Source organism: Microcebus murinus, chromosome 2 (genome assembly GCF_040939455.1).
Source record: "Microcebus murinus isolate Inina chromosome 2, M.murinus_Inina_mat1.0, whole genome shotgun sequence".
Classification (NCBI taxonomy): Eukaryota; Metazoa; Chordata; class Mammalia; order Primates; family Cheirogaleidae; genus Microcebus; species Microcebus murinus.
The window spans coordinates 4,963,374-4,991,370 of NC_134105.1; the positions used below are offsets into that span (position 1 = coordinate 4,963,374).

The following is a 27,997-nucleotide window of genomic DNA, read 5'->3' on the forward strand; positions in this document are numbered from 1 at the left end:
CAGTGGTGTCATCATAGCTAACTGCAACCTCTAACTCCTGGGCTCAAGTAGTCCCTGCCTCAGCTTCTGGAGTAAGCTAAGACTACAGGCATGGACTTAGGACCATGACACCTAGCTAAATTTTCTATTTTTAGCAGAGATGGGATCTCACTCTTGCTTAGGCTGGTCTCAAACTCCTGACCTCAAGCAATCCTCCTGCCTCGGCTTCTCAGACTGCTAGGATTACAGGTGGAAGCTATGCCTTAGGTGGTTCATTCATCTGTTCATGACTGGTGAGAGCATCAAGGCCGCAAATGGAAAGGCTTTTGCTTGGATACTCACTTTCAAGAAAGAAGTCCAGTCCATACTTCAAGTCAACCCTTAACGGGTTTTTTTTGGGTTCCTTTCAGGCGCTCCTTCCCAACCAGTGAATGTGCATGATTAAGGTGGGGACAGATGAACAGGCAGTAGGAACAAAGATAACGTTTGCCCTGGACCCATCACTACCCACAAAGAACTTATAATGTTGACCTCAAAAAACACTGCAAAAGTTGTCAGAACACTGAAACATTGTGTAATTAGATAGAAACATTTCTATTTTTTAAACTAGTAATTAAGCTCAAGTTAATAAACACAGTTAATGTTCCCCTCTAATCCTCCCCACCAGATAAGTGTGCAGTTCAATGTTAACCATCCTCTATTTCCTGCAAACACATAAGGCTTTATTCAAATTTTGGATATTATAAAAGTCAATCTGCATGTTGCTTTTTAAAAAGCATTATCATCCCTCCAGTGTGATAATACTAGCTCTGACATTCTAATGGTTGCATTATGTTCCGAATTATGACTGTCATGACTTATTCAATCTAGTCTCTATCTATGAACGTCCTTGTTTCTAACAGACTAATTTTTTAACCATCTGAGTTGCTTAAGGACCTGCAATTCGCTGCAAAACAGCACTAAGCACATAAGCCAGGGTTTGGCTTGAGTCGCTAGACTATGGGAAGACAGGATTAGCAGGAGAAAAAGACTAAATTACAAGCAGTCGCTTATGCCCGAGGTGTTCCCCTTAGTCGCAGAAGCTTAGTGGACCTTTTGCAGCCTGAGCACCGGGCCCTCGCGGTGTGCCTGCCTTTCACGCCGGGCTCCGCGCGTGGTCTTTCCCCTCCGGCCGCTGGGGGGCGCACCAGAGCCGGCGCCGCCGTTTCCGCCGGCGCCCCGCCCACCCCGGCTCGCCTCGCGTTCCGATTGGCTACGCGGCGGGAGCGCGCCGAGTCAGGAGGCGGGCCCACGCTGGCTACAAAGCGGCGAAGGTCACGGCGGGAGGAGGCGCGCGCCGCCGCCCCGCGTCCCGCCTGCGGCCCGCTCCCCGGCCCCGCCGCCGCCCGCAGTCCCCCGCGAGCCATGGAGGGAGTGAGCGCGCTGCTGGCCAGCTGCCCCACGGCCGGCCTGGCCGGCGGCCTGGGCGTCACGGCGTGCGCCGCGGCCGGCGTGCTGATCTACCGGATCGCGCGGAGGTGAGTGCGCGGCCCGGCCCCACGCGGCCCTGGGCGCCGCCCCGCCGCACGGCCCGCTGCCCGCCCCCGGCCTGGCCTCTGCGCCGCGGACGGGCCCGCGGGGGCCGCGGCGGGGACGCGCTGCTCGCGGACGCGCGAAGACCTGCTGTGCGCGTCCCCCGGGGCGAGTTCGGATTGCCGGTCGGGAGGCGGCGGGGGAGTCTGGCTGGGGGCGGGAACTCCCGGGGCGCGGGCGGCGGCGGCGCGGGGGTTGCAAACTTCTTCCTTCCGGGAGCCCTGGGCCCCCGCATTCTGCGGGAGAGCGAGCGCGGGGTCGAGGCCGAAGCCCCCCTGGTCGTCGGCGGCACGTCGAGGGCGGTAATAGCTGGCGTCGAGGGCGGTAATGGCTGGCGCTCGCTCGCGCATTTTTCTGCACGCCTCGAGTCAGCGCAGTACGGAGTCGCACCTCCCACTCCCCCTAGAGAAGCCGAGGGACGACGGGCCGCGTAAATTGTTATTAATTAGGAGAGTCCACCGATTTGAACGGAAGGATCCTGCAGTGCTAACCCTGGGCTGGACCTGCAGAGGTGCGGGAGCCTGAGGTACCCGAGGGCTGCGGCCCCAGCGCTGCGCGCTCACAGGTCCTGCAGACCCGTGTTCAGAGCTGGCCTCTCGTCGACCTCCCTGGCCAGGGATAAAAGTGTGACCTCTTGCTTCAGCAGGGCTACATTTCCTCACCTGATCCACCTTCCCAGGGGACAGGGAGAAAAGTGGGGTTGTAAGGACACCCCTGGAGTCAGAGTAGTAAGTAGGTGGTTTTGCAGCTTCAGCGAGGGGTGTGTGAAGCTCAGGTCTTAAGTGAGGGGAGCGAAGGAACTTGCCCACACTCACCCAGCAGCAAGTGCCGGAGCTCGAACCCTGGCAGTCTGGCTAGTGGGTGTGTTCTTCTTTTAGTGATAGCGTGTACTGCTTCTCTCCCCAAGGGTGAAAACTGAAAAAGAAGTGAGAGTGGTTGAGTCACAGGCTTCCTGGAGGAGGATGAGGTGGGAGGGACATCAGCTGTGTCTGGAGGACTGAGGAGGGCGGGCAGCTGGGGATTGAGCATGCCCCCAACTCAAGGGTCCCTGACAACCCAAGTCTCTCCATGTCCCAGTTTCTGCCCAATTTCCGAAAGCTTAAGGGGTGTGCAGGACCAGCTGGTCCAAACCGGTCATTTTATACACAAGGTAACAGAGGTGAGGCGATTTGCTCAGATTCCCAGAGCATGTTGACAGCAGAGCTGAAAAAAATTCCCTGTTTCTTTCCCGGGTCATGCTGCCTCTCAGCTAACCCAGAATGGGGGAGCGTTGCTGCAAGGACCAGAGCCTGGGTGAGGGCATAGTCTCCACGCCACGCGCTGTCTCAGTTGTGTTTGGCGAGCCTGGATTTGGCCTGGGTGGTTCCCTGTGCCACAGTCGTCCGTGTCTTGGGCTGTAGCTGTTCTCAGGGGTCCAGCCTCCCCTTCCTGGCCTGCTAGCCACAGCTTTTTGTCTCCGGGTGATAGGCGCCTAGGGCCTTGGAGAGGTGTTGTGCAAGCTGGTGCAGTGGGAGCTAGGAGGGTACCTGGAAGTCCTTTCATGCCCCTGGGCAACACTGGAGGGTTGTGATGCAGCATTGGGACCATTACTGTTGACTGGGCAGAGAAGGGCCAGGCCCTGCCAGGATGCTCTAAAATGTCCTCATAGAGCACTGGGCTTCGCCTGGAGGTCATAAATTGGCCACTGTCACAATTCAGAAGCACCAGTAGTCTGGCAAGAGGCCCTTCTCCCCCCACTGACAATGAGGAAGCATTGGCTGTGGCCACAATGCTGCCTTTGGATGACCCTCGGGAGGGCATGTAAGGAGAGTTGTTTAGGGAAGGCGCTTTGGCTGGATGGGTTTTGCAGGCTCAGCACAGAGATGGGAGAGGGCAGGAAAGTGGCCCCGAGGAGGATGTGAAGGGAACGCCCTCTTGGTGCTCCAGGTCAGTTACGTCCTGTGCTGTAGGACTGGCTGGGGTGCTGGGGGAGGAAGTCCCTTTGCTGAAGGGCTCGGGTCCTCCCAGAGCCTCAGTCAGGGCTGGCCCCTGGAGTCCTCTTGCCCTGTCACAGTTATTGATGGGAGCAGCTGACACATCGGCGCGGATGATGTGCCATAAGCACTTGCGCGCTGCCACTTTGTGAAACTGGACGGCAGCCGCTCAGGGTCTTCCTGTTCTCCCCCTTTTACAGTTAAGGAAACCAAGGCTTGGGAGGTTGGGCTGCCTGCCCTGCATCATCCAGCCGTTAAATGGCAGAGCTCTGCCTTGTGCCAGCTCTTCAGCTGTTAGCCAGGCTTCACGCCCTCGGTGCTTCTCTGCACCCACTCTGCCACCGCTGTCAGCACAGTCACGGGGCAGAAGCCCACATTACACTCCCTGGGCTTGCTCACTCCTGCACCCAGGCTGTCGTGACGCCTGTAGCTTCCTCGGCTTCCTCTCCCCTTGACTCTGCTGCTTGAGTGTGTCCTTGTCCCTCATCGCATTGTGTCCAGGACTCATCCTCTGCAAGCACACCCCTGCTCTTGTCACCCTCTGCACATCTGTGGGTGTTTATTGAGATTGTCTACTTTCTAGCATCTGGCCACAGAGAGGACACACCCTCTCAGGTTACGCAGCAGAGCCTGGTGCTGGTGTTCAGAGTCCCCTCTGGCCACACTTGCTCTCCCAGTGCTGCATGCTCTCGCGGAGTTGTGTGGCCCCCTCCCTCTGCCTTTTGCTCTGCTTGTGAGCACAGCTGCTCTTTAGGGCGACAGCAGGTGCCCAGCTTGTTGGCCTCTCTTCTGTGGCATCTGTCACCAGCTGCCCTGTGAGGTCGTCATTCTTGTCCTTGTGTCCAGGTCAGAAGTAGAGTGTCTTGCTCACTTTTGCATCTCTGCAAGCCTGTCTTGGTGCTTGGTGAACTGATGCAATGATTCACCCTCTCCAGGCTGGGGTCTGTCTGTTGGGGGTTTTCTGACTCGGTGTTGGAGGCGTTGCAGTGGACTTAGCGTGTTTTGCTTTGAGGCTGAGGCCAGAGGCCCAGAGACCCATTGGGTCCTGACAGTGCTGAGTTGTGTTTTGGTGCCACTGTTGCTAAAGCCCCTTCTTCAGTTCTGCCAGTTGGGTGAGACAACATGTGTTGTCCACCAGAAGAGCAAGTGAGGAGCCACCTGTGACACTGTCCTGGGATGTCCTGTTGGTTCCCTGCCAGATGCTGACTTCTGGGTCCCTTAGGGAACCCCAAACCTGATTTTGTTTTCTTTTGTTCTCTATTTTTAGAGACTGGGTCTCATGCTGTCACCTAAGCTGGAGTCCAGTGGCCCAGTCATACTGGCTACTCACTGTAGCCTGCACTCCTGGGCTCAAGCTGTGCTCCCACTTGGCCTCCCAAGTAGCTGGGACTACAGGCACACACCACCACACCAGCTAATTTTTTTACATTTTTGTAGAGACTGTCTCAGTGTGTTGCTCAGACTGGTCGACTGTTACAATCTTTCAGAACTCCCACTGGGGCCAATACACGGTGCCCAAGGTCACTAGGCCCCTCTCGCGGAGGCCATGCTCTTCTCAGGGTCTGGTGGCCACACTGGCCTGCCACGCCCTCTGACCCCCCCCCCCCCCGGGGCAGGGAGCCAGCCCCATCAGTGCCTCCTCCACGTGGCACAGCGCAGGGCACACAGCAGGTGCCTGACCCCTGACCAGGGACCCATTTCTTTTAACTAAATGTCTGTGTTCAGGGCTGACGGAGTGGTGGTATAACAGGCACGTGTCCATCTTTTTCCCCATAACATGTGTTCTGGGATGGTGGCGGGACAGGTATGGAGCATGCAACTGCCCCGGCTCCCTCTGGGGGGCCCGTCCACCAAGGGCTGCCTCCAGCCTCCCCTGGGTCCCCAGGAGCTCAGCATCAAGGTAGCAGGAACTCAGAGAGCGGCTTCCAGATCCTCCCAGCCGCCCGCCCGCTTGTTCTGTGGGCCAAGTTGCTGTCCTGGACCTGTCCAAAACCTGGACCTCTGTTGCCTGTGTTATAGGGACATTGTTTGTCACCTCAAACCTCATCTATCAAGTGGTTTGTCCCACAGCCAAGTCGGGGACAGAGGCTGGCTTGAGGGAGAGAGTAAGTTGAAGAGTTTATGAGGGAAACTTGGGTGGCATTTCCCTGAGCAAGAACAGGGCCCGGGCTGGGCTGGTGTGGAAGAGATTGGCCCAGATGCTGCCTTGACAGGCTGGGCTGGAGCGCGCACGGGACCGCGCCAGCCTGCCCTGGGGACTTTGTCCGACCTGTGAGATGGGCTTGGGGTTAGATGGTGTTTTGCATTCGCTCGTGTGACTACCATGAGTCTCTGGAAGGCTGCAGCACTGGCAGGAGGGCCTGAGATTTGTACCCAGCACCCCATTGTGGCTCCCTCGCCCATCTGCCTCTCAGGGCCTGCAGGGCCTCTCAAAGGAGCCGTGGGAGAGGACGCCCTGGCGGGTAGAGCAGCGGAGAGAGCGCCTCCCTCCCCTCTCCCCCCCAAGGGATTACCAAGGGCTGAGGGTGACAGGAGCTGGAGCTGCTGGCCCTGGGGACAAGGGCTAATCCCTTGCCTCCTCTTCTTGCCACTGCTTCCAGGCCGGCTCATTCTAGATGCGTGCAGCCATTTCCCTAACAACGGAGCTGGAGAGTCAGAGCGAAGCATGACTTCCCAGGGCGGGCGGGCTTCATGGCAGGCTCCCTGGACTGAAGCCACAGTCCTTGCTCACCTGTCATTGGTCCCCTGGGCAGGCTCAAAGGTTGACCTTCCTTTTCAAACGGGGTAAGGGCCTTCATGGAGATGGAGGGGCCCATCACCCAGAGGCGGTTGGGTACAGAGCCTTGTCCCAGGCATGGGGCTCCTGGGTTGGGGGTAGCTGGGGGTCGGCATCTGAGAAGAGGTCACAGCCAGGTCATCCCCCATCAGGACACGCCTCCATGCACAGGGACAAAGAGGCTTGTAAAGCAGGTACAAATGAGCACAGAGCAAGCCAGTGCTTAATTGCTAGGAATGCCATGTGGGCACTGCGGCAGAGCAGGTTTCCGGGCCCCCTGCCGTGTCGCGTCTGCACCTGCGAAGCTGTGTGAATGCCCAGCGCCTTGCTCCATCCTCTTGCTGGGTCCTCACAGCAGCCTCCCCGTCTGACAGGTGAGGGAAGGAAATGGAGGCCACCGTGAGCGTGAGCACGCATGTGCTGCCCAGCGTCTGGCTCCCTTCCACGCTGGCGCCTGCTGGCTCCGAGCTGCTGACAAGACGCCACAGTCCCTTGTCCACTGTGAGGGCTTTGGCCTGAGCTAGGGCCAAGGTGTGGTGAGGCTGCAGGGCCTAGTTCCACCTCCTCTGTCCAAGCCTCCCCTCTCCCACGAGACCACGACTTCCGGGGCACTTACTCCAGGCCAGGCGCTGTTAGGCACTTCCCAGAGCCATCCCTTGTGAGGGAGATGCTCTGCCCCCAACTGACAGGTGATAAGAGGACTCCCTTAACCTGCCACCGTCAGTAGAAGAGAGTGGGGCAAGGCCCGGTGGCAGCAGTGGGTCAGGGGCTGGAGCCCAACTTTCCAGGGGCCAGCCTCCCCTCAGGCCACTGACAAACCCGGGGACAGAGTCGTGACAGAACAAGCACCTTTCTGTGTCTTCTGTCATCGCATCCTTGTAACACGTGGAAGCCGTGGGTGCTCTCACTTTACAGATGTGGGCACTGAGGCTGGGCGGGCAGGAGTTTCCCAGAAGCATGACCCCATCCTTTGTCTGAGCAGCACCTCAGGGCGAAAAGGCCGTGGGGCCGTGCCGTCCCGTTCTGTGGACAGTAGGCCATCCATGTGTGCGGGGGTTGGCTGCCCGCTCTGGCCGGGACCCGGGCAGCACCCCAGGGCTGGAGGACGACAGGACAGGGCTCAGGACTCCAGCAGCTGTTGCCTGTCACCTATATTGTGTCTAGATTTCTGGGACTGGAGGGGTTTTCTGGGCAGTTGCTGTGTGTCTCCCCCAGGCCCCATGGTGCCCCACGGCCAGCGGGGTGAGTGGCGGGGGCCCAGAGCATAGATCCCCAGTGTCTGGGCTGGGATTATCCCGCAGGCCCCACCTGTCACCACACATGTGGTCAGCAAGCACCATTGGGGGCCTGCCCGCCTTGTATCCGCCAGGGAGAGTGGGCCCCAGCTGAGCAGCTGTCACTAGTCCCTACCCCTCAGCCTCCGTGTGCTCATGCTCTTGGGGACTCTGGGAAGCACGGGAGGCTCCTTTCCATCTGGAAGCTCCTCTGGCAGCACCACTTTCTCGCCTGGGGGCAGGCCCCAGGACATGGGGGGGCTGGTGGCCCTGCATCACCCTCTGGGCACACTGGAGCCTGGGGAGCCTCTGGCACTTCCGGGGAGGTGCTTTGCCTGGAGGGCCGAGGAGCCCGAGTTGGCTGTGGCCGCCTTGTGTGGCCCTGCTGGGTGGACACAGCAACGTTCAGCTTGAGTTCCTGGCCCTTAGCCATTGTTTCCTCTTCCTCCAGCCTGTGTCTCCAGCTCGGGGCCCCTGGGTCCTGCCTTTGGCACCCTTTCCCTGGTGGCCCCAGGGGCAGGCCATGGAAAGGTTGGGCAGGTGTCAAGGTCTTCCAGGCTGACCCCACTCTTTCCTCGTCCCCAGGATGAAACCAACGCACACGATGGTCAACTGCTGGTTCTGCAACCAGGACACGCTGGTGCCCTACGGGAACCGCAACTGCTGGGACTGCCCTCACTGCGAGCAGTACAACGGCTTCCAGGAGGTACCGGCGGGTGCGGGGCCACTGCCTCCTGGACGGGCACCCTGCGGCAGCCCGCCCACCCCAGGGGCCCCACACCCCCTCCTCTGCTGGGCCCTGAGCAGGGAGCTTCACCCACATCGCACTGCCCTGGTGCCGCGTCCTCATTTGAGAGGAGGAACCAGGCTCAGGGAGCCATGGTGACTTGTCCAGAGTCACACCACTAAAAGTGGCACATTTGGGGTTCAAACCCAGATCTTTCTGGCTCTACAGCCCGTTCTGTGTATTAGCTCAGGGTTAGCAAACCATTTCTGCAACAGGCCAGGGAGTATTTTAAGCCTTGCCGGCTGTATGGTTACTGTCACAGCTGCTCAGCTCTGCTGAGCCACTGTAAATAATACACGAATGAATGAGCCTGGCTGTGTTCCGGGAAAACTTCATTCCACAATCAGGCAGCCACTTTATGGCCACGGCCTGCCGACCCCTCACTAGACCCAGGTTTGCAGGCTGAGCGGGGGGTTCTAAGGAGCGTGTTTGGTAGCAGGGTGTGGGCGAGTAGCTGTCGTGCGCTCAGGCTGGGTGGCTTCACTCGGCATCTGGGCTTTTGGGTTCCCTACGAATGTCTTTGGAAGAAAAGCTGCTGCTGTTGCATGTGAGAAAGAAAGCATGGGCTGGGCGCGGTGGCTCACGCCTGTAATCCCAGCACTCTGGGAGGCTGAGGCGGGCGGATCGCTCAAGGTCAGGAGTTTGAAACCCTCCTGAGCAAGAAGAGCGAGACTCCGTCTCTACTATAAATAGAAAGAAATTAATTGGCCAACTAATATGTATAGAAAAAACTAGCCGAGGATGGTGGCGCATGCCTGTAGTCCCAGCCACTTGGGAGGCTGAGGCAGGAGGATCGCTTGAGCCCAGGAGTTTGAGGTTGCTGTGAGCTAGGCTGACGCCACGGCACTCACTCTAGTCTGGGCAACAAGGCAAGACTGTCTCAAAAAAGAAAGAAAGCATGGAATGCCTGGGAGCCACCGTCACTTCCCCAGGATGGCCCTGCACGGGGGTGGGGTGGGGAGGGGGCCCTGGCACCAAGCCTGAGCCAGCCGGGGAGGCTCGCCCGCTCACCACGAGTCCTGCCCTCCTCTCCCAGAACGGCGACTACAACAAGCCGATCCCTGCGCAGTACATGGAGCACCTGAACCACGTGGTGAGCAGCACGCCCAGCCTCCGCGACCCCGCCCAGCCGCAGCAGTGGGTGAGCAGCCAAGTGCTGCTGTGTAAGAGGTGCAGCCACCACCAGACCACCAAGATCAAGCAGCTGGCGGCCTTCTCTCCACGCGAGGAGGTGAGGCCAGGACAGGGACGGGCCCTGCTGGGGTGGGGGTGCTTAGAGCAGCCGAGGGGACGGGCAGACGTGCAGGGTGCTGGCTGGGCACCCTCTGGGCCTCCAGCCCCTGCTCCGCCAGACAGCAGCTTTTCTGTCCCGAGTGCCCAAAGGGCCCCCGTCACCCTGACCCCTGCCAGCCATGCATTCCAGGGTGTCTCAGTTCTCCCATCTCAGTTGTAGCTGAGCTGCTTCTCTGGGTGTCTTACGGCCACTGCTGTCAGGTTCCAAGCCTGGGAACACCGTGGAATACCCAGTGCCTGCCAGTCCAGAGGGGTTTGTCTCTGGGACGAGGGAGGTAGGGACCTTGGGCTCCAGCTGGGGCCCTGTTGGACCCATCCTGTCCTCATCCCTCTGAGTCAGTCTTGCTCATTGGCAACCTGGGCAGTTTGTTCTGAGAGTTGGCAGCGAATGCTGCTGGCTTGTAGGAGAGGAAGGAAGCTAGCTGGATGCTGCTGAGAGGCTTGGCGTTAGGAGTTGGCCTGAGCTGGGAGCTTCGCCTCCCCTGTGCCCACCATGGAGCCAGGAGCCCTGTTACCTGGTTACTCCTGTCCCCTCCCCCACCCCAGACCTCAGCCAGCCAGGGTCCTGTGACCTCAAGAGGCAGATCCCAGCTGACACCCAGAGACACTGGGTTTCCCAGGGTCCAGCCTAGGAGGGAAGGAGAACAGGTGAGCTCAGACCAAGGCAGAGAGAGCTGGGGAACGTGCAGAAGGGGAAGGAAGGTGTGACTTAGTCAGGCGGCTTTCCTGGAATGTTCAGTCCCAGCAAGACAGCACACTGATGCCCCTACCAGCCCCTGCAGACTGAAATGTTTGGCTTTCTTGGAAACAGGGAGGGAGAGGTGGGACGGGACTTGTCTTCTGGGCTGTTCCGAAAGCCTAACAAGCCCTCCACCCCCACTCAGGCCCAGGCCCAGGCAGGGGCTCTCTAGTGCATTTCACACCCTCAAGGCTTCAGGGTGGTCTGTGTGGCCACCTTGCTGTGCGCAGTGGGCAAAGGGACAGCAGGTTCAAAGTGGGACGATGTGCCCATGATCACCGACTTGTGAATGGCAAGGCCAGGATCTAAACCCAGGTCCAGCCTACAAGATGGGCAGCTCAGCAACCTCCTCTGCCCCCTAAACACCGAGCCTCTGTCCCCCACCCTGCAGGGCAGGTACGATGAGGAGGTGGAGGTGTACCGGCACCACCTGGAGCAGATGTACAAGCTGTGCCGGCCGTGCCAGGCGGCCGTCGAGTACTACATCAAACACCAGAACCGCCAGCTGCGCGCGCTGCTGCTCAGCCACCAGTTCAAGCGCCGGGAGGCCGACCAGACCCACATGCAGGTTTGAGGCGAGCTCCATGGGGCGCCTGGGGCATCGAGGCCCCGAGTTATTGTACGGAACCCTCTCAGGGCTGGGCCCTGGTGACCAGACGGCAGCTCTTCAGAGCTGAGACCCTTTGGAAAACAACCTGCCCTGGGGCCACCTTCCCACCCTGCCCCCCAGGTCTCTTCGTGTCATTATCCAGAATAGGTGTCCCCAAGGAAAGTGACCGGTATCATGTTGCATTCCTTATTTGCCTACCTGAGCGTGGGTTTGGGGCCGCCTTGCTGTATGGGAGCACTCTGACACTGCCGCGTTCGTGCCTCACAGCAGCCTTGGTGCGCACTCTTAGCTGCTGGGACCCGTTGACAGCTGTGGACACCAAACTCAGGGAGGCTAAGAAACTTGCACAGGGCCACACATAAGGCCATGTACTTGGTGTGTGGTGATACCAGGGTTTGAACCTGGCTAAAACTGCTCATTTTTATCATAGTACTCAGTTAATGGAATAGTCTGGTTTTTAAAAATCAGATATAGTAGCAAGTAGTTTTAGAAGTAAAAACTACCCCCTCAAGTCCCCAGATATGTGCCCTAAGTCTAGTTGGTGTGTGGTTTCTCGTCTGCGGCTGGACCTCTGACCACACGGCTGTGCTGCCACCGCCGGTCCTTGGACCTGTGGTTCTCATTCTGACCACCGTGTTCCTGGGCTGAATAACTTACTCCTGTATTTGTAAGTTTAGCTGTTGCCAGAGTAATCTGTACATTCATGTCAATTCCAGTTAAAGTAACTATAGCCACTTTTGGTGAGAACATGACATAATGATTGAAAAACGTGTTAGGAGGAATAAGGTCAGCATAATACGGAAGAGACTTCTGTAAACGCAGAGCGTGGTGGGCAACACCTTCCCCACACTGAGTGGGCAGTGCGGGTCCAGGGCGAGACGGGCCTTAGAACCGAGCAGCACCTTTGGGCAGAGTTGTGGTGGGGGAAGAGGGCGCCTGGCGGGATCCTTCAGTGCAGAGTGGCTGTGGCTGGCTCTGTGGCCATCTCGCTGACCTGCCTCTCTCCCTCCTCCTCAGAGCTTCTGCTCCTCCGCAGCGAAGGCCCCGGCCCAGGTCATCCTGCTCCGTGCCCTCGCCTTCCTGGCCTGCGCTTTCCTGCTGACCGCCGCGCTCTATGGCAGCAGTGACCCCTTCGCTCCAGGGGCCGCCCTGCCGCTGGCCCTGCCGCCTGGTGGCAATGGCTCTGCCACGCCTGACAACAGCAGTGCCCCTGGAGCTGAGGGCTGGCGGCAGCTGCTGGGCCTGCTGCCCGAGCACACAGCAGAGAAGCTGCGAGAGGCCTGGGCCTTCGGGCAGAGCCACCAGATGGGTGTCGTGGTGCTGGGCCTGCTCACCTGTCTCCTGGCCATGCTGCTGGCCGGCCGCATCAGGTGCGTGTGGGACCGTGGGCACGGGAGGTCTCAGGGTCTGCGTGCTGGGTGGCTGCCTGGGGGCAGGAGTCAAGAGGCCCTGTTGAGAGCACAGCCCCAGGCTGAACCCTCCTCTGTAGCTGGAGCAAGACTCAGTCCCTATTCTCTAGGGGTTGGGAGTTGGGTGAGTGAGGTTGCACAGCAAATGCCCTCAGTGACATTCAGTGACACTCAGGCCAGGTTACCACTTACCCGCTGCGAGCCGGGGCCCAGCCACCATTTCTCTGCCTTAGGCTCCTGTCTGTAAAGTTGAGGTGTGGTGACCACCTGCTCATGGGCTGTGGTGGCTCACTTGGGCTGCTCCCTGAGCAGGGGCAGGCCCTGTGCGAGTCTGTGTCCACGTCACCCGCCACTCCTCGCAGTGACTCAGCGGGAGCTGTCCGTAGCGCATGGAGCCAGGCAGCATGTGATTGTGAAGGGACTCCGAGGCCCACGCTCTCCTCCTGGCTCCGGATTCTGCCCTTTGAGCAGGGCCGAGAGGCCTTGCCCTGCCCGAGGGCTCACCTGCCGCTCTCCCTGCAGGCTCCGGAGGATCGATGCCTTCTGCACCTGCCTGTGGGCCCTGCTGCTGGGGCTGCACCTGGCGGAGCAGCATCTGCAGACGGCCTCGCCCAGCTGGCTGGACACACTCAAGTTCAGCACCACGTCCCTGTGCTGCCTGGTGGGCTTCACGGCAGCCGTGGCCACAAGGAAGGCGACAGGCCCGCGGAGGTTTCGGCCCCGAAGGTCAGAGAAGCAGCCGTGACTGCGGGGGGAGGACAGACGGACGGACAGGCCCAGGCTTTGCCCCAGCCCGGAGCAGGGCACTTCTCTGTCTTGCCTCTTCTTACCTGCCTCACTCATGCCCACCCCCAGCTTAGAGCCTGGGTCCTGGCCCAACCCCTCAGCCTGCCCCCCTTTTTACTTTATGGCACTGCGAAGCCATCCCCAAGTGTCTATAGCTACTCACCACTGCCATCACCTCTCTGGCCAAAGACCCTTTTGCTGCCCCAGTGACCAGAATATAGCCAGCACCCACACAGCCTGCCTGTGACCCGTGGCTTCCTGCTGGCAGCTCAGGCACCCTCCTCTCGCCACAGCCTGTTCCTGGCTCTGATGCCACTGGAAGAGGGCATGGCCTGCTCTCTGCCCCTCTGCACTCTGCACAGTGGCTGCAGGCTGGGCCCCTCTTACATGTCCTGACCACTCAGGCTGCTTGTCACAGCAGGTGCTGCTCAGCAGAGTGACAGGCCAGAACAGCCCGCCCCCGCCTCCCATCCCTATGTGGAACCTCTGGTCTGGGTGCCACCACGGTTTCCCCACGGTGCCCCCTTGCTGGGACAGCCTTGTAGGAGGCAGTGGAACCACAGGGAGGCAGGCCTGCCCCTCTGGGTCCACTACCCAGTCCCCTGCTCCAAGACCTTCCTGAGACCCTGTGATCCCTCAGCCTCCTCCCCCGGGAATGGAAACTACAGTCCTTGGGCCCAGCCTGGCCTTGACTGTGTGTTTGTGGGTTGAGACCCTTCCCAAGGTGGACAGTAGAAAGTCCTGCTTCTTGTGGTCAGCAGGTTTGCTCTTCACAGCCAGGCTGTGTGGGAGTTTGCCTGCCTGGAGGAATCTTAGTCCTTTGTTCATCAGGTAGTCACTGAGCACCGCTGTGGGCCAGGCGTGTGTGCTCTGCCCCTAAAAGGCGGGACCCCTTTCCTGTTAGCTGGAGGCTAGAGCTGGGCCTTCCTGGGCCACTCGTTGGCCCTGCTCCCCCTTAGGCCTGGGGTGTCCTGTTTCCTCCACTTACCCCATAGGATGCCCAAGGTCAACACAGATAAGAGGCCCAAGGGACATAGGCCCTCAGTGACACCAGGCCATTGTCATGTTGTCCTTCTCTGGCCTATCATAGCCTTCCCCACCCCCTGGCAGAATGCCCAGGCTCTGCTCTCTACGTCTCTGGCCACCACAGCGCCACACAGCCCAGCCATACTCTGCCCCAGAGTCAGGTGGGGGATCCCGTAGGGTGGTGCCCAGGGGTGCTACCTCTCTAAGTCATGCCCCAGGGGAGGCCACAGACCTGCTGGTCAGTAGCTGTGCTCTGCTGGGCAGGCACTTGCAGTTCCTAGCCTCAGTTTACAATCTGGAATGAGAAGTGAGCCCTAGCCAGGGCCCACGGGCATGATGTATGAAGTGGTGTGAGGACATGCTTTGGAAATCGAGGTGCTGTCCGCATGTGGGGGAAGTTCCCATCCTGGGGGCCACATCCAAGGGTCACAGCCAGAGTTGGGGAACCAAGGGCTTCCCCCACCTGGCATGTTACCCTCTGGTGGCCCCAAAGTGGGCTGCACACTCCCTCCAGGGCCCATGCGTCCTGCTACTTGTCACTTGGAGCATAAGTTCCCCACCCCCAGGTGTGGCCCAGAGCGTGCCAGCTCCTCCACTCTGTGCTCTGGGGCCCAGAGGAGGCAAAGGCAGGTGACACGTGTGTGAGGGTCACACCCAACTTCCTGGGTCTAAGGAGGCAGCTAGGTGGGAGATACCCTGGGCACCTCCGCAGGGAGCCCCACAGGGAGGCAGACAGTGGTGCCTGGGCCCTGCTAGTGTGAATCCACCACGTTCGAGGGTCCTGAGAGGCCCCTGAACCCCAGCGACTGGATAGTAGTCCACTCCCTGCACAGCAGCTGCACGTGGTGGTCCAGGTGGGCTTCTGTGGCCGATGAGCTGTGTGGCTGCAGACAAGGCCCCGTGGGCTCAGCTTGCGGCTCTGAGGAGGTGAGATGACAGTCCCTTTGAAAAGACCGGGATGGGGCCGAGTCCCGTTGGCCCAGCAGTGAGGAGGGTGGCGTTGGGCCAGAGCAGCCTGGGGCGGCATGTGTGGCCGCCTGCCTGTCCTTTACCCCCACCTCCCACCCCCAAAAAGAGCTTAAAGGAGAAAAGGAAGCAACAGGTCAGGAAAAGGGGTCTGTCTGTCTGCCGTGCATGCCATTGCTCATGTCTCGACTCCTGTTCTCGAGGAAGTTTTGACAGTGTGACACTAATTTCTGCTTTTCTTGGCATTGGGTAGAAGCAGGACATCTGTGTGTATGTGTGTATTTAAATTAAATTATTTATAATAACCAGAACCAGCTCTCGCTGGCCAGCATCCCCTGCTAAGCAGACGTCTCTCCTGCCATGTGGTGGGGTGTGGAGGGACATCTCGTGAGATGGCCGTTGTCAGAGCAGGGATTTCTGGCTTTCTTAGAGTTTTGTGTGACTTTTTTAAATTATCCATCTATCCCTTAAAGTTTCATCACTTGGAGAAAATGCCAGCACCTTGTGATTTACTGGAGGGAATGTGAGCACCACTGCGTTTTAGCTCATTGCAGGGAAAGTGTCACCCCTGCTGGGACTTCTCTTTCCCCTGCTGGGGTCGGCTGTGAGGCCTTCCAGGGTCAGGGTGGAATCATCCTAGGTGCAGGTGACCGTCCCCGAGACAAGAGCCAGGTCTTCACCCTTGGGGTCTGGGATCCCCACCCGGGCCGAGCAGGCTCCCCGGGGACACTTGCCTGGGAACAGACCACCAGGATGTACCCTCCATACCTGCCCCGCCCGGCCCAGGAAGGAGCCTGTGTCCTTTCTGTCCATGACTGTCACCGAGTCTCCTCTGTCTCGTGTAGTAGAATTGTGGATAATTGTCTAGTGACCCTCAAATCACTGTAACCTCCGCTTCTGGCATAGATGTCGTGTTTTGGATGCTGTGTTTTCAATAAATGCCTCCAGGGCCCTGCTCTTACCCGTTGGCGTCAGGTACCGCGTCTTTTTGCTTTGTTCTTCCGCGCTTCCTCAGGAAGGCTTCCGTGGCAGGCCTGGGGGTGGGCGGACTTTGGGCGCGTCCGCAGGTGTCCGCGTGGGGAGTCAGGACTGGGAGCTGGAGACAATGATGCCAGGCGGCTCTGGGGGCCCAGCTCTCCTCGCCGGATCATACCTTTCCTGCCTCAATAAACTGCTGCTTAAAACGTAGTCCTCTCTCTCCTTCCACTCTTGACTCGGACTGGGACGGAGAAGACCAGACGTCTCCCCCAGAGTCACCATCCCGAGGTGGAGGCGCAGGCTTGCATTCTCAGCTTTTAGCCCCTCTCTGAGACGTGGTTTGGGGGTGCAGGCCCGTCTTGGAGGCCCTCTCACCAGAGGAGGTGTCGGTACCAGAGGAAGTTCTTCGGAACCACACGGAGATCGGGCTCCTTTAACCGGAGGAGCTCCCTGGTGGGGAGCCCTCGGGCGGAGCACAGCCTCCACGCGCAGCCCTGGGAACCCGCTTTCAGAGGACCCGCTCTTTGAGTGATGTTACTGGTCTCCCAGCCAGAGAACTCCCCATAGCGCCTACATATTCAGTTGCACCAAAATTGGGAACAGCACCTGTGCCAGGTGGCCGGGAGACGGGTTGGGCGCACTGGGACCGCCCCAGGTGAGCAGGAGCTGGGTGGGGTGGGGAAGCACTGGTGACGCCCAGCAGCTCCTCCTGGAGCTGACCCGTGGGGCCCAGCCGGCCGCCTCGGAAGCCCACAGCCCGCTGGGACTCTCTGCTCTCACTGCGTCCCCAGCCGGCCTGCCTGCTCTGGTGCCCTTGGCTGACTCCTGGCTGTGCTGTGTGCTGCCCGGAGGTGGGTGGGCACAGGAAGGCCAGCGCAGAGCCCTGCTGCCATCTGCTGGACGGGCCTGGCACCAGCTCTTCTCCCATGGAAGGTCATGCATGATCAGAGCAAGTGTCTAAAGGCCCCAGCCAATCCTTCACTGCCCTGCAGTGCCTGAAAGTGTCCTCCTCCTCCGGACCATTGCCTGAGGTAGTATCAAATTCTAGAATGACAAAATCTTATTTTCTATTTAGAGGTGGAACCTTCCCCAGAGCCTTAGGGGCAGGTGGACATAGTGCAGATCAGCAGGGGAGCGAAAGTGTGTCCAGCCTGGGGCCCAGGTGACCAGGCCCTTCTGCTTGGGCAGAGATGCGCCCTGCCTTAATCCCCATGTTCCCCAAACCCTGCACCTTTGGTTCCAGAGTCTAGGTGGCCTCCTGGTACCTTGGAGGGTATTAAAGGTCACAGTTCTTCAGGAAGTCAACAGCTGACCCTATGCTTTATAAAACTTTTTATAAGGGGAAAATGGCTGGGTGCCTGGTGGCATGTGGCTTGGCTGGTGGTCCCCAAGTATTGAGTGGTGATAGGCACCGATACCTTAGTCAGCTCTGGCTCACTGCAGGGCCTGAGCCAGCCTGCCCCTTCATCCGGCCATTGTCTGCTGGGCTCATTTGTCCCTTGGCACTGAGGTAAGGCTGGACCCCCACAGCTCCGTCCGGATGGCGGACTAATGTATTAACCGCCTCTGTCCCTCTCCCCCCTCTGTAATCAGGTGCCTTAATCAGAAGCATGGTTGACATTCTGGCGTGGGGCCATCGGGCCCTGTTGTGTGATTTGTACCATCTCGAGTTAAAGAGACACTGTCACCTGTCTTTTGGGCAGCCGTGTGGTTGTTCACAGGTCTTTCCTAAGTTCGAGTTAGGTGTGTGTCCCGGGAGAGCCTCTTCCGGGGATTCCAGGGCCTGGCCGCCTCCCCTTCTGCTCCACCAGGAGTTTCCAGTGTCCAAGGCCAGAGAGCAGGGGCAGCCTCCTGAGGGCAGAGCTGCAGTGGGACTTCCAGGAACAGCACCCTGTGGAGCAGGGGGCTCCCAGAGCTGCGCCTCCATTCCTGAGGTCCAGGCCCGTCTGGGAGACCAGCCAGTGTGTCTCTGAGCTCAGCTGCTCTGTCGGGAGGCTCTGGGCGTGGGACAGGAAGTGGCAAGAAGGAATCCTAAGTCCATTAACCTTTACTGAGTGCCTGGTGTGGGGCCAGGCATTTGTTTCAACGCGAAGGGGTTGGCTTGAGGTTGGCAAGGGCGACAGTGTCACTTTAATGCCGAGGCTCGTAGTGGAACTAGTTTGCTGTGAGCTGAGGAGGTCGGAGGGGGCATGCCGGGAGGGCTGGGTCACGCTGGCACCTCCCAGCCACCCGCTCCTAATGGCACGAGTGTGGTCGGACTGCTTCTCTGCTTCAACTAATGCACGCCCCCACTGGGACCCCGACTCGGGCCCTGCTGTGTAAGGCTGCCTCCAGAACCTTCCAGGCTGACCCTCTTCCTCTCCCATGCCCGATGGGCCCTTGCAGGTACTTCCCAGGAGACTCTGCTGGCCTCTTCCCCACCAGCCCCAGCCTGGCCATCCCTTGCCCGAGCGTCGGCGGCTCTTCACCGTCTCTGTTCATCCCCACCCCGCCCGGCTTCCTGCCCCTCGCCAACCAGCAGCTGTTCCAGTCTCCGAGACGGGCCTCGCCCTCCTCGCTGCCAGGCCGCCTCAGCCGGGCCCTCTCGCTGGGAACCATACCCTCTCTGACCCGAACAGGTAAGAAGAGCGTAGGTGTCCTCGGCGGGCGGGTTGGGGGCAGCCGGGGTGGGGCTGTGGTGGGCACACAGTGCAGGGAGCGCCGGGAAGGTGTGGCGCTCCCGCCACTCCGACAGGCAGGTCTGGGCTCAGGGCCTGCTGCAGCCGCGCGGGAGCTGCCCTCGACCAAGGCTCATACCTGCCCTGAGCCTCAGTTTCCCCACAAAGAAACGGGGCTACTAGTAGAAGGCGCCTTGTGGGCAGTTGTGAAGGTAAAATGAGATGACATTTAACGTGCTTCAAAGGGTACCTGGCACCCATGGGTGCTCGGCAAACATGCTCACTGGGCTTTGTCTTTTTTTGTTGTTTTTTAAGAGACGGGATCTCGCTCTGTCGCCCAGGCTGGAGTGCAGTGATGTCATCATAGCTCACAGCAACCTCCCAACTCCTGGGCTCAAGCGAACCTCCTGCCTCAGCCTCCCAAGCAGCTGGGACTACAGGCATGCGCCACCACGCCTGGCTAATTTTTCTATTTTTTGTAGAGATGGGGGTCTCATTATGTTGCCCAGGCTGGCCTTGAACTCCTGGCCTCAAGCAATCCTCCCGCCTCGGCCTCCCAAAGTGCTGGGATGACGGGCGTGAGCCACCGCACCTGGCCGGAGCTTTGTCTTTTACCACGGTTCTTACCATTCTGGCTGCTGCTGTTGCGACTGAGGGCCTGGGGACTGGCAGCGGTGCCCTGAGCCTTCCCGTGGGGTCTGAGCGAGCAGGGCTTCCATCCAGGTCAGTTGCGTCTGTCGAGTGCTCGCTGCCGTGGCCCAGACCTGTGCCCTGTTTTAAGGCACTTTGCCTCATCCCTCACCCCTCCCAGCGAGATCTTCTAGGAAGTCAGTTGTAGACAAAACACAAAGTTAAACATACCTGGAGGCCCACGAGTATTCTGTGACGAACCTCTTGACCCCTGGGAAGCCACCTGGCACATACAGGCTACCTCACTCTCGGGGGTCTCTCTCGGGGGCCGGCTCTCTGAGTGCCAGGTCTGATGCTGGGAGTGCCAGGGGCTGTCAGGCAGGATCCTAGCCTCTGAGAATGTGGGTGGCGTCACAGTTAACCCAGCCCCTCATTATTAAATCATAGTCACCAGGCTTAGAAATGCACAGCCAGGGTCTTGTTTAAGCCTTTCAACAACTCTGCCAGGCAGGGCCTTTAGCTCCGGGTCAGACACCCCTCTGAGCTTCAGCTTCCCTCCATGGCTTGCCCAAGGTCCTGCTGCTGCTAAGGACTAGGCTTTGAGCTGGGCTGTCTGAGGCGTGCAAGTGAGCGTCCTCCGAGATGGAGGTGGGTCCCCCTGCCAGCAGGGACAGCTCGCTGGAGGAGACGGTGTCTGAGCTGAGCGGGAGGTAGGCTTTGAGGCCTTTGGGTGGGGTGAAGGTGTGATTGCCCCTAGTCCAGAGATCCAGATTCTGGATGTTTCTTTGTGACCAAATACGAGCCCAGTTGCTGGGGAGAGCAGCCGCTGCCCAGCAGAGCGTTCCTAAGCCCCTGCCTGGCGCCAGGCCCAGCACACGGCCCAAGGGACAGTAGCAGACAAGTCACAGCTGAGGCCTGGCCTGGTTCAGGCCCTGGGTGCTGGGGACCTCTGGGCACCTCGTGAGCAGCACCTGGGGCGAGGGGACCCTGGACGTGGGAAATGGGGAGCCCCTACAGTTGGGGCTCTTCCCCCATAGTGTTCTCTGGAGCCCCCCTCAGGCACTGGGACAGGGTTTGAGGCCTCAGGGTGGGGGTGGGGCCCGGGTGCAGCTCAGGTACAGACCTGTCCCAAATCGTTCCACAGGGACTTGAGCTCAGAGGAGACCAATTCCTGGTCCTGGTGTTTCCCGAGAAGTAAATGCTGGGTTGAAAATGAGAGCCCCAGGCCCCGCCCTGCCACCCACCCTTCCTCTGGAGAATACCCCTCCCTGCTGCTGGGGTCCTCTGGGCCCGTCTGCTGGTCTGACGGAGGTGAAATAAGGGACACAGACTCGAGGCCACGTGGCGGTTCCTCCAGCCTCGTCACCCAGGGCGAGTAGTGTTACCTGCCGGTGTCCTGTTCCCCATCCAGGACTGGGGCTGGCAGTGCACACCCCATAGGGTGCCGTGAGGATGACACGCAGGAGACCAGAGTGCCCGGAATGGCCACATCCACTGGGGGTAGTCCATCGGCTCATGCATGTGCCTCACTGCACCCCAATCTCCTCCTCTAAGTGGGCGCTGTGCCTCCGGGGCTGTAGCGGGATGAAGTGAGAACAGCCCTCGAAGCTCCTGGCCCTCGGCAGGTGTGGCCGCTCTGTGACTCTGAGGGGGACGGATAACAGCAGAGGCCTCGCTCCTGCCCTGTGGCTAAAGTTCAGGCTGTGTTGCGTGCACCCCAGGCTGGCTATTAGGATGGTTTTGCTTCTCCCCTAAGCAGAGATGTCTCCCTGTGTTTTCAGGGGGCCCCAGCCTGGCAGCTCTCGAACAAAACTTGGGGTAGGGGAAGAAATTGTGCAGAGGGCCTGGTGCTCCTGAGAAGACTCTGTAACTGAGGCTGGTAGCACCAGGGACTTCCATTTCAAGCCCCTTGGGAGGGGAAGGTGGCAGTCCCAGGGCCTAATCAGGCCTCTGGGTTGGGGCTTCCCACCCACCGAGAGCAGGCCATCTCCCTGTTGAGGCTCAAGGCGAGGGTGCAGGACGGCTATCTAAGCTGGCAGCAGGGCTCTGTGGGGTGCAGGCTGGTCTCAGAATGCCTGGTGATGGGTGGGACTCTAAAGTCTCCGTTGCCAGGGTGGGTTAAAGGGACAACTTTTTGCAGGTTTTTGGCTCACTTAACCAGGAGACCAGGGCTCAGGGCTGTGGCCAGGGGCAGGCTTCCCATCTCTCCCTCTGTCTCCCCAGCTCTGCCCCTTCTGCTGCGGGCCTCCCCCCTTTGTCCTGCAGCCCATGCCTGGCAGGAAACCCTCTCCCAGCGTCCACAGGATGGGTCTGAAACCACTCTGATTGGGGTGCTCGGGTTACGTGACCACCCTTTCCCAGTCCCATGTGCTGGCCGGGGCCTGTGTCCCTGGCCTGGTGGGGGGAGGGGCAGGTGGAGCACTGTGACCCTTAAGAGCCCACATGGGGACGTAGCAGCACCGGCCCCAACATGGCTCCTTCAGCTCTCAGCCGGGCGCTTGGGGGAACAGAGAGGTGTGAGTTGCCCCCGCCCTTGAGGTGTGTTTGATTTAGGAAAAGGCAGTGTATTTGGTGCTCCCTGGGTCCCGTGCCGGCAGCGGGGACTGCAATTAGTGGAGAAAGTGGGGCTCTAGGTGGCCGGGAGGCGGGGCCTGTGGAAAGAAGGGCACAGAACGAGGAGTCATCGGGTGTGCCCAGATCCCCCTCCCTCCCCCCCACCCCCCCACCCCCGTCTCCTGCGTGAGCATTGGTTTCTTTATCTGCAAATGGGGGTGCTTCCAGCCTACCCAGACAGCATCTGGGGGGGCAGGTGAGCGCCTGTGTTTTTGAGAAAACCAATCTATAAATGACTAAGGTTGGATCTTGGCAGAACATCTGCAGGATCTGTGGGGAGGGGCGGGGTGGAGAGGGCGGGCTCCCCCAGTCCAAGGCCTGACAAGTGCCATATTTCTCTTTGTCCCCAGACTCGGGCTATCTGTTCAGCGGGAGCCGCCCACCGTCTCAGATGTCCCGATCTGGGGAGCTTCCGGTTTCAGGTGAGGGGACCGACTGGGAGGAGGGGCAGGGAAGCTGCCTCGGCCAGTGCCGCGTGAGGCCGGGGGACTCCAGGGCACAGTGTTTGTGTGAGGTTTGGGGCCAGACAGGCCCCGAATGTCCATTCAGATTTCAACCCTGGGAAAGTGACAAGCATGCCCATGCCTCCGTTTCCTCTTGTGTGAAAAGGGGCGGCCATAGTTACTAGGATCAGACGATAGCACGCTGCCATCCTCACCAGCGGCTGTGGTCAGGTGGCACACACGCCAAGGGGCCAGCCGCCAGCAGGAGCTTGGGTCAGCCGACCCTGAGTCTCTGGAGTTCCCTCCTGTCCGTCCTTGCTCTCAGCTGAGTAAGGTGCAAGGGGCTTTGAGTAGAAATGGGGGGCGGGGGGACATGGCTGAGGCTCTGTGACCTCCCCCCACCCAGGTGCCTGGTGCGGCGCAGACCCCGCCTTGCCCAGGCTTCTGGCGGGGCTACCTCTGCGCCCCCCACCTCTGCAGGACCTGTCCTTTCTTCCTGGGGCAATAGAGGAGAATGGCACACAGGACAGAATGGCACACAGCAAGCGCTCTGTGTCCACATTCATGCTATTGCCGTTGCTGTTTGTGTCATCCTCCCTCCAGATTACTTCTCTCTGCTGTCGGGGAGCTACCCCTCCTCCCCGCTGCCTTCCCCGGCGCCCTCCGTGGCTGGCTCGGTGGCCTCCAGCTCTGGGTCCCTGCGCCACCGCAGGCCCCTCATCAGCCCTGCCCGGCTCAACCTGAAGGGGCAGAAGCTCCTGCTGTTCCAGACCCCGCCCGGGGAGGCCCCCGCCACCCCCAGCAGCTCGGACGCCCACTCGCATCACAACGGCAGCCTCTTCGCCGTGGAGCCTCCCCAGGTGCCCCGGGGGCAGCCCGCGCAGGACACGAGGCACACCGTGGGTACGGCCTTTGACCGCCCCTCCAGGGTTGTGGGAATCCCTCTGCAGCCAAGAGGCCTTCGAGTGCCGTGGTGGGGCCCGTCCTTGCTCTGGCCATCCTGTGTGTCCCTTCCAAGCTCTGACACCCCTAGTCTGGCTCTGTGACTTGGAACCCTCTAGGACATTGCCCTCTACTGGCTGATTTTAATTTCTTCTTTTGCACTTGACCTTCAGGGTCCTCTGTTGCTTGGGACTGATTGAGAACACATCACACACTGCCGGGCTGTGTCTGGTCACAGACTTTTTTTTTGCTCAAATGGTGCTGTCCTACAAAGCATTCAACGCTTTTACTTAGGCCCCAACCTTTAAAATCTACACCTTCCACAGGAATTTGTGAATTTCCTGTCTCCTACACTGTCGGCACATGTGGCCACACTGGCCTGGATGCTGGCCAACAGAGGTGGCAGCGCAGTCGGGGTCCATGCCCCAGGCTCTGCCACCCCTGCCCCGTCGTCATCAGCCAGGGCCTGTTGGCATTGGAGTTTGCAGCTCCTGGTCTAAAACCAGCCACCCCACAGCACTGTGCAGCCACACAGCTGGGATCCAAACAAGAACCTGGTCCCCTGCTGCCTGGGGTCGGGGGAGCCAGCTGTGACAGGCTGGGTCACCACTTCTGAGGACTGTCCTGGGATTGGAAGTAGAGCCGCCCCACGTCTGACCCGGGGGGCAGCTGTGAGCACCGCTGAGACGCACGCCCTTCTCTCTGCAGACTCGAGACTGCGGCCGGAAGGAGGCAGTGCCTGCAGCAGCCGCTCCATCAAAAAAGAGGACGACTCCTCCCAGTCGTCCACCTGCGTGGTGGACACCACCACCAGGGGCTGCGCAGAGGAGGCCGCCGCCTGGAAAGGTCTTCACCCCGGTGGGGGCTGGGGGCTGGGTCTGAAGCCACCGTCCCTGGTAGATGCGGAGCACTGACAGTTACCACTTCAGCTCCTCAGTCGCACCAGCCATGTGCCAAGTGCTCGGCATGGCCGGTGGTGCTGTATGGGACAGCACAGGCACTGAGGACCGCCGTCACGGCCACGGGTTCTTGGAGAACCTGAGCACACTCAGGGCGGCTTAGTGCCGGGCTGCAGCCTGTGTGGGCGCGCGCACCCCAGCGCCTCTGCTTGCTGACCAGGCCCAGGGCGCGAGCTCAGATGGACACCCGACACTCCACCCTGGGAGGGGCCGCGCAGATGAGCAAGTGGGGATTTTCCTGAGAAGATCCTTTTGAGCTGGCTCTGGAAGCCAGTGCTGCCCCCAGCTCAGGTGGGATCTGCGGTGGTGGCCCTGCAGCGTGAGGCCGTGGTGACAGTGCAGGCTCAGGCTTAGGGTGGGTGGACCTAGGCCAGCTGCTGATTAGCTCGGGGGCCTGAGCAGGGTGCTCCCCCCCTGAAGTCCGTATATGTCCTTGTCTGCAAGAAGATGTCACAGTTACCCTTCCTCACCCAGATGCAAGCATGTGACAGCCCGGCCCAGGGCCTGCCTGGTGGCTCAGGCGAGGACACGCCTTCCGGGGCTGGGGTTCAGCCAAGTGACTTGGGCAGGTCTTTCCTGCTGGGTGGTCTTTGGGCCTTGAGAAGAACTGGGGGTCCTCCCAGCCTGGGGAGCACCTGGGTGGGGCCTTGAGGCCTTTCCCAGCCGCATCCTGGGGGACGGAGGGAGGGGTTGCTGCTCAGCTACACCCCATGTGCGTCTCTGACCAGGTCTCTCTGCATTCGCAGGTCGTTTCGGCCCCTCCATGGTCCGGGGCCTCCTGGCTGTGAGCTTGGCCGCCAACGCCCTCTTCACCTCGGCGTACCTATACCAGAGCCTGCGCTGACCCTCGGGGTGGCGCCCGGTGCATGCTGTTCCCACCACTGCCAGCCTCGGAGCCCTCCCTGGAGGGGCTGCTGCCCTGGCCCTCGTCTCCAGGGCCGTTGACCTTGCGGGACTGTGAGCCACTGCCCTCAGGACGCCTGCGCCGCCTCCCCTGACTGACAGCTGGGCTGAGTGTGGGTCTGGGGCCACTCTGCCCGCCCATCTCCTTGGCTGCCATCAGTTATGTGTTTGGTGCTGACACTCTGACCCTGAAGCCAGGGATCCCCACGGGCTGCATGACCCTGGGGTCCCCACCATTGTGCCCCGCCTGGCAGGACACAGCACTACTGTAACCCAGCAGCCCAGGCTGCCCTGGGCCCTGTGCCCACGGCCGTGCTCACATCTTTCGTACTGTACTCCCCTGGGGGAACGGAGGGGGACAGCCCTGAGCCACACATCCTCACCCTGCCTGGGGGAAGAGAACCTCCCCTGGGTGGCCCTGAGGAAGGGCATCATCGGCCGCCTTGCCCTTCTGTGCGGGTGGTGTCGCCTGGCCGTCTCAGAGCCCCCCTGGGTCTCAGCAGCCAGGAGCCCAGCTGCGCCTTCAGGACCAGTGTACGCACCTTTCCTCCCCCTCCCGTCCGGCTCCCCTCTCCTGCCGGGTGTACCCCTGTTTCATGACCTCTGGTGACCTTCCCAGGAAGCAGCCCCATTTCCCCAAGATCACAGCCCAGGGCCTACCTCACCCTGTTTTTCCAGGCCTGGCTTGCTGGCCAGGCAGGGTAGGGGGTGGGGGGCCTTCAGGTCTCTGGTGCGCTGGACCCCTCCCCCACCCTGCTGGGCACCTGGCTCCTCTCAGCCGCTGAGACCCCACTGTCCTTCCTTGCATTCTGTCCCCACTGGGCTCCACGTGACCTCTGCCTCCCAGGCCCCCCACTGGCTTTCTTCCCTGCCCACTGCCCTTGGTCCCTCCACTGGCCTCTGGCTGACGCTGCCCGGGAGGAGTGGGCGGGGCTTCGGTCTGGGCGGTGCGTGCGTGTGTCTGTAGAGTGTGCCACGGGGAGGTGTCAGCTGCCACGGTGAGTTCTGAGACACGGGGGGCCTGGGGGGTCACAGGGGCAGGAGGGAAGGGTCTTCACTCTGTCATTCAGGGATAAAGTTTAATTTTATTTTTCTACACGTTTTGCCAGGTAAGGCATTTTGCTGATAAGCAGGATGTCCCCAATTCTCCCTGCTAGGGAGGTTTCATTTTTTTAAGCTTTGGGTGCTTTTTTAATAATTATTTTTAACATGTGGGGAAGGAGACTGTGCTGACTACACTCTCCCCCTCCTCCCCACTCCTGTCCTGAGAGCTCCCCATGCTGTGCCCCACCCCGGCCCCCCCAGAACGTGGGGAGCAGGTGGGGCCGGGCCAGGACTTGAGTCCAACTGCCACAGGGTTCCAACTCGGAGATGGTGCCTCTCAGTCCCCATTTGTATGGTGGGTGTGTGTGTTGTTTTTTTAATTTTATTTTGTGCTTAACCAAACCAAACTCCATTCCCAAACGCCCTTCCTCGCCGGCTCCTCTCCCAGCCGGGCCAGCCTGGCCTCTCCTGCCCGACCGTGGTCCCAGCACCCCGAGGGGCAGGGGACAGGCAGGGGGGAGAGGCTTTTGCTTTTGTCTCAAACAGAAAACACAACCTTATTTTTCTTTACAAAAACAAAAAAGGAAACCAAAAAAGATACAACCTTTGAACTGTGCCTTGCTGTCTGGTCTTCATTCTCGTCTGCGGGGGGCTCTGGCCGGCGGGGTGGGGAGTGCCTGTGCCCTGGAAGAGGCTTAGCCCCTTCAGCGCAGCCTGTCCCAGCTGGCAGCCCCAACTGCAGAGGCAGGGGTCAGCGTGTGACAGAGACCGTGTCTTCCCCAAGCCCACTCAGAATGGCCCTGGGATCGCCCTGCCTGGGCCAGGAGGCTGCAGGGGGTGAGAGTTTGGAGATGCACCAGCCCCCTGCTGAGCAAGGCGGGGGCAGGTTGGGGTGGTGAGGGACGGGCCTCCTGGGTGTCACAAGCACAAGTCCTGGGCTCAGGCAGTCCAGTGACTGTGGGGTGGCCACAGTCTCTTGGCTTCACGGGATGGCCACCCGGGGCTGCTGTGGGGACGATTAAGTCCCAGCAGGATGCAGAGGGAGCCCCAAATAGGGTGTCACCCCACGGGCCCAGTGCCCTCCAGGCCAGGTGAGCTCCCAGGGGACCACAGGTGATCTGAGCCCCACCCCAGGGCAGGTGGGGGCAGGGCCTGCTTGCCGCACGCAACAGCTGCCCCCAGGTGGAGCCACCAACCCAAGGGTCCTCGAGATATTTCCTGGGGGGCTCATCCCACTCTCTGTGAACCTGAGGCTCAAAACAAGTCAGACGCCCACCCAGCCCCTTCTCCAGGGCTCCTTCCCCTCCCTGGCGTGGGGAGCAGTGGGGCACGGCCCCACTCATGTTGTTTCCACGAGGGAGCCTCCCTCAGGGTATATGGGACCTTATCAACACCATCTATTTTCTTATAAAAGGGAAACGCGTTTACTATGGAAAATCTAGAGATACAAGAGAGCAAAAAAGAAAGTGCCCCATACTCCCGCCATGAAACTACCAGTGTCTGGTCTTTGTCCCGTGTTCCTTATGGAAATGGGGTCTCCCTGTGCCGATCTTCATGTGACTATTTCTCACCTGACAAGCCATGAAGGTGTTTCCCTGTCACTGAGCCTCCGCGTGGCCCTGAGTGCCGAGGCCGGTC

At 60.1% G+C, this 27,997-nt stretch overlaps 1 protein-coding gene across 1 annotated transcript; it reads left to right on the forward strand.

Annotated features, from left to right (window-relative positions):
- Window positions 1–1,298: 1,298 nt before the first annotated feature.
- Window positions 1,299–26,975, forward strand: TMEM201 (transmembrane protein 201). The gene is made up of 11 exons (XM_075993822.1): window positions 1,299–1,496; window positions 8,160–8,280; window positions 9,398–9,592; window positions 10,785–10,961; window positions 12,021–12,373; window positions 12,935–13,138; window positions 18,554–18,786; window positions 22,419–22,490; window positions 23,115–23,414; window positions 24,162–24,299; window positions 25,159–26,975. The coding sequence occupies exons 1-11, from the start codon at window positions 1,384–1,386 to the stop codon at window positions 25,254–25,256; spliced, it is 2,004 nt and encodes a 667-aa protein (XP_075849937.1). The 5' UTR covers window positions 1,299–1,383; the 3' UTR covers window positions 25,257–26,975.
- Window positions 26,976–27,997: the final 1,022 nt, after the last annotated feature.

What these genes read in the sequence shown, in the direction of transcription:
- TMEM201 (XM_075993822.1), top strand. Translation starts at nt 1,384, where the DNA reads ATGGAGGGAGTGAGCGCGCTGCTGGCCAGCTGCCCCACGGCCGGCCTG. An exon ending in ATCTACCGGATCGCGCGGAG is followed by an intron (nt 1,497 to 8,159) that starts GTGAGTGCGCGG and finishes CCTCGTCCCCAG; the next exon opens with GATGAAACCAACGCACACGA. An exon ending in GGAGGCCGCCGCCTGGAAAG is followed by an intron (nt 24,300 to 25,158) that starts GTCTTCACCCCG and finishes CTGCATTCGCAG; the next exon opens with GTCGTTTCGGCCCCTCCATG.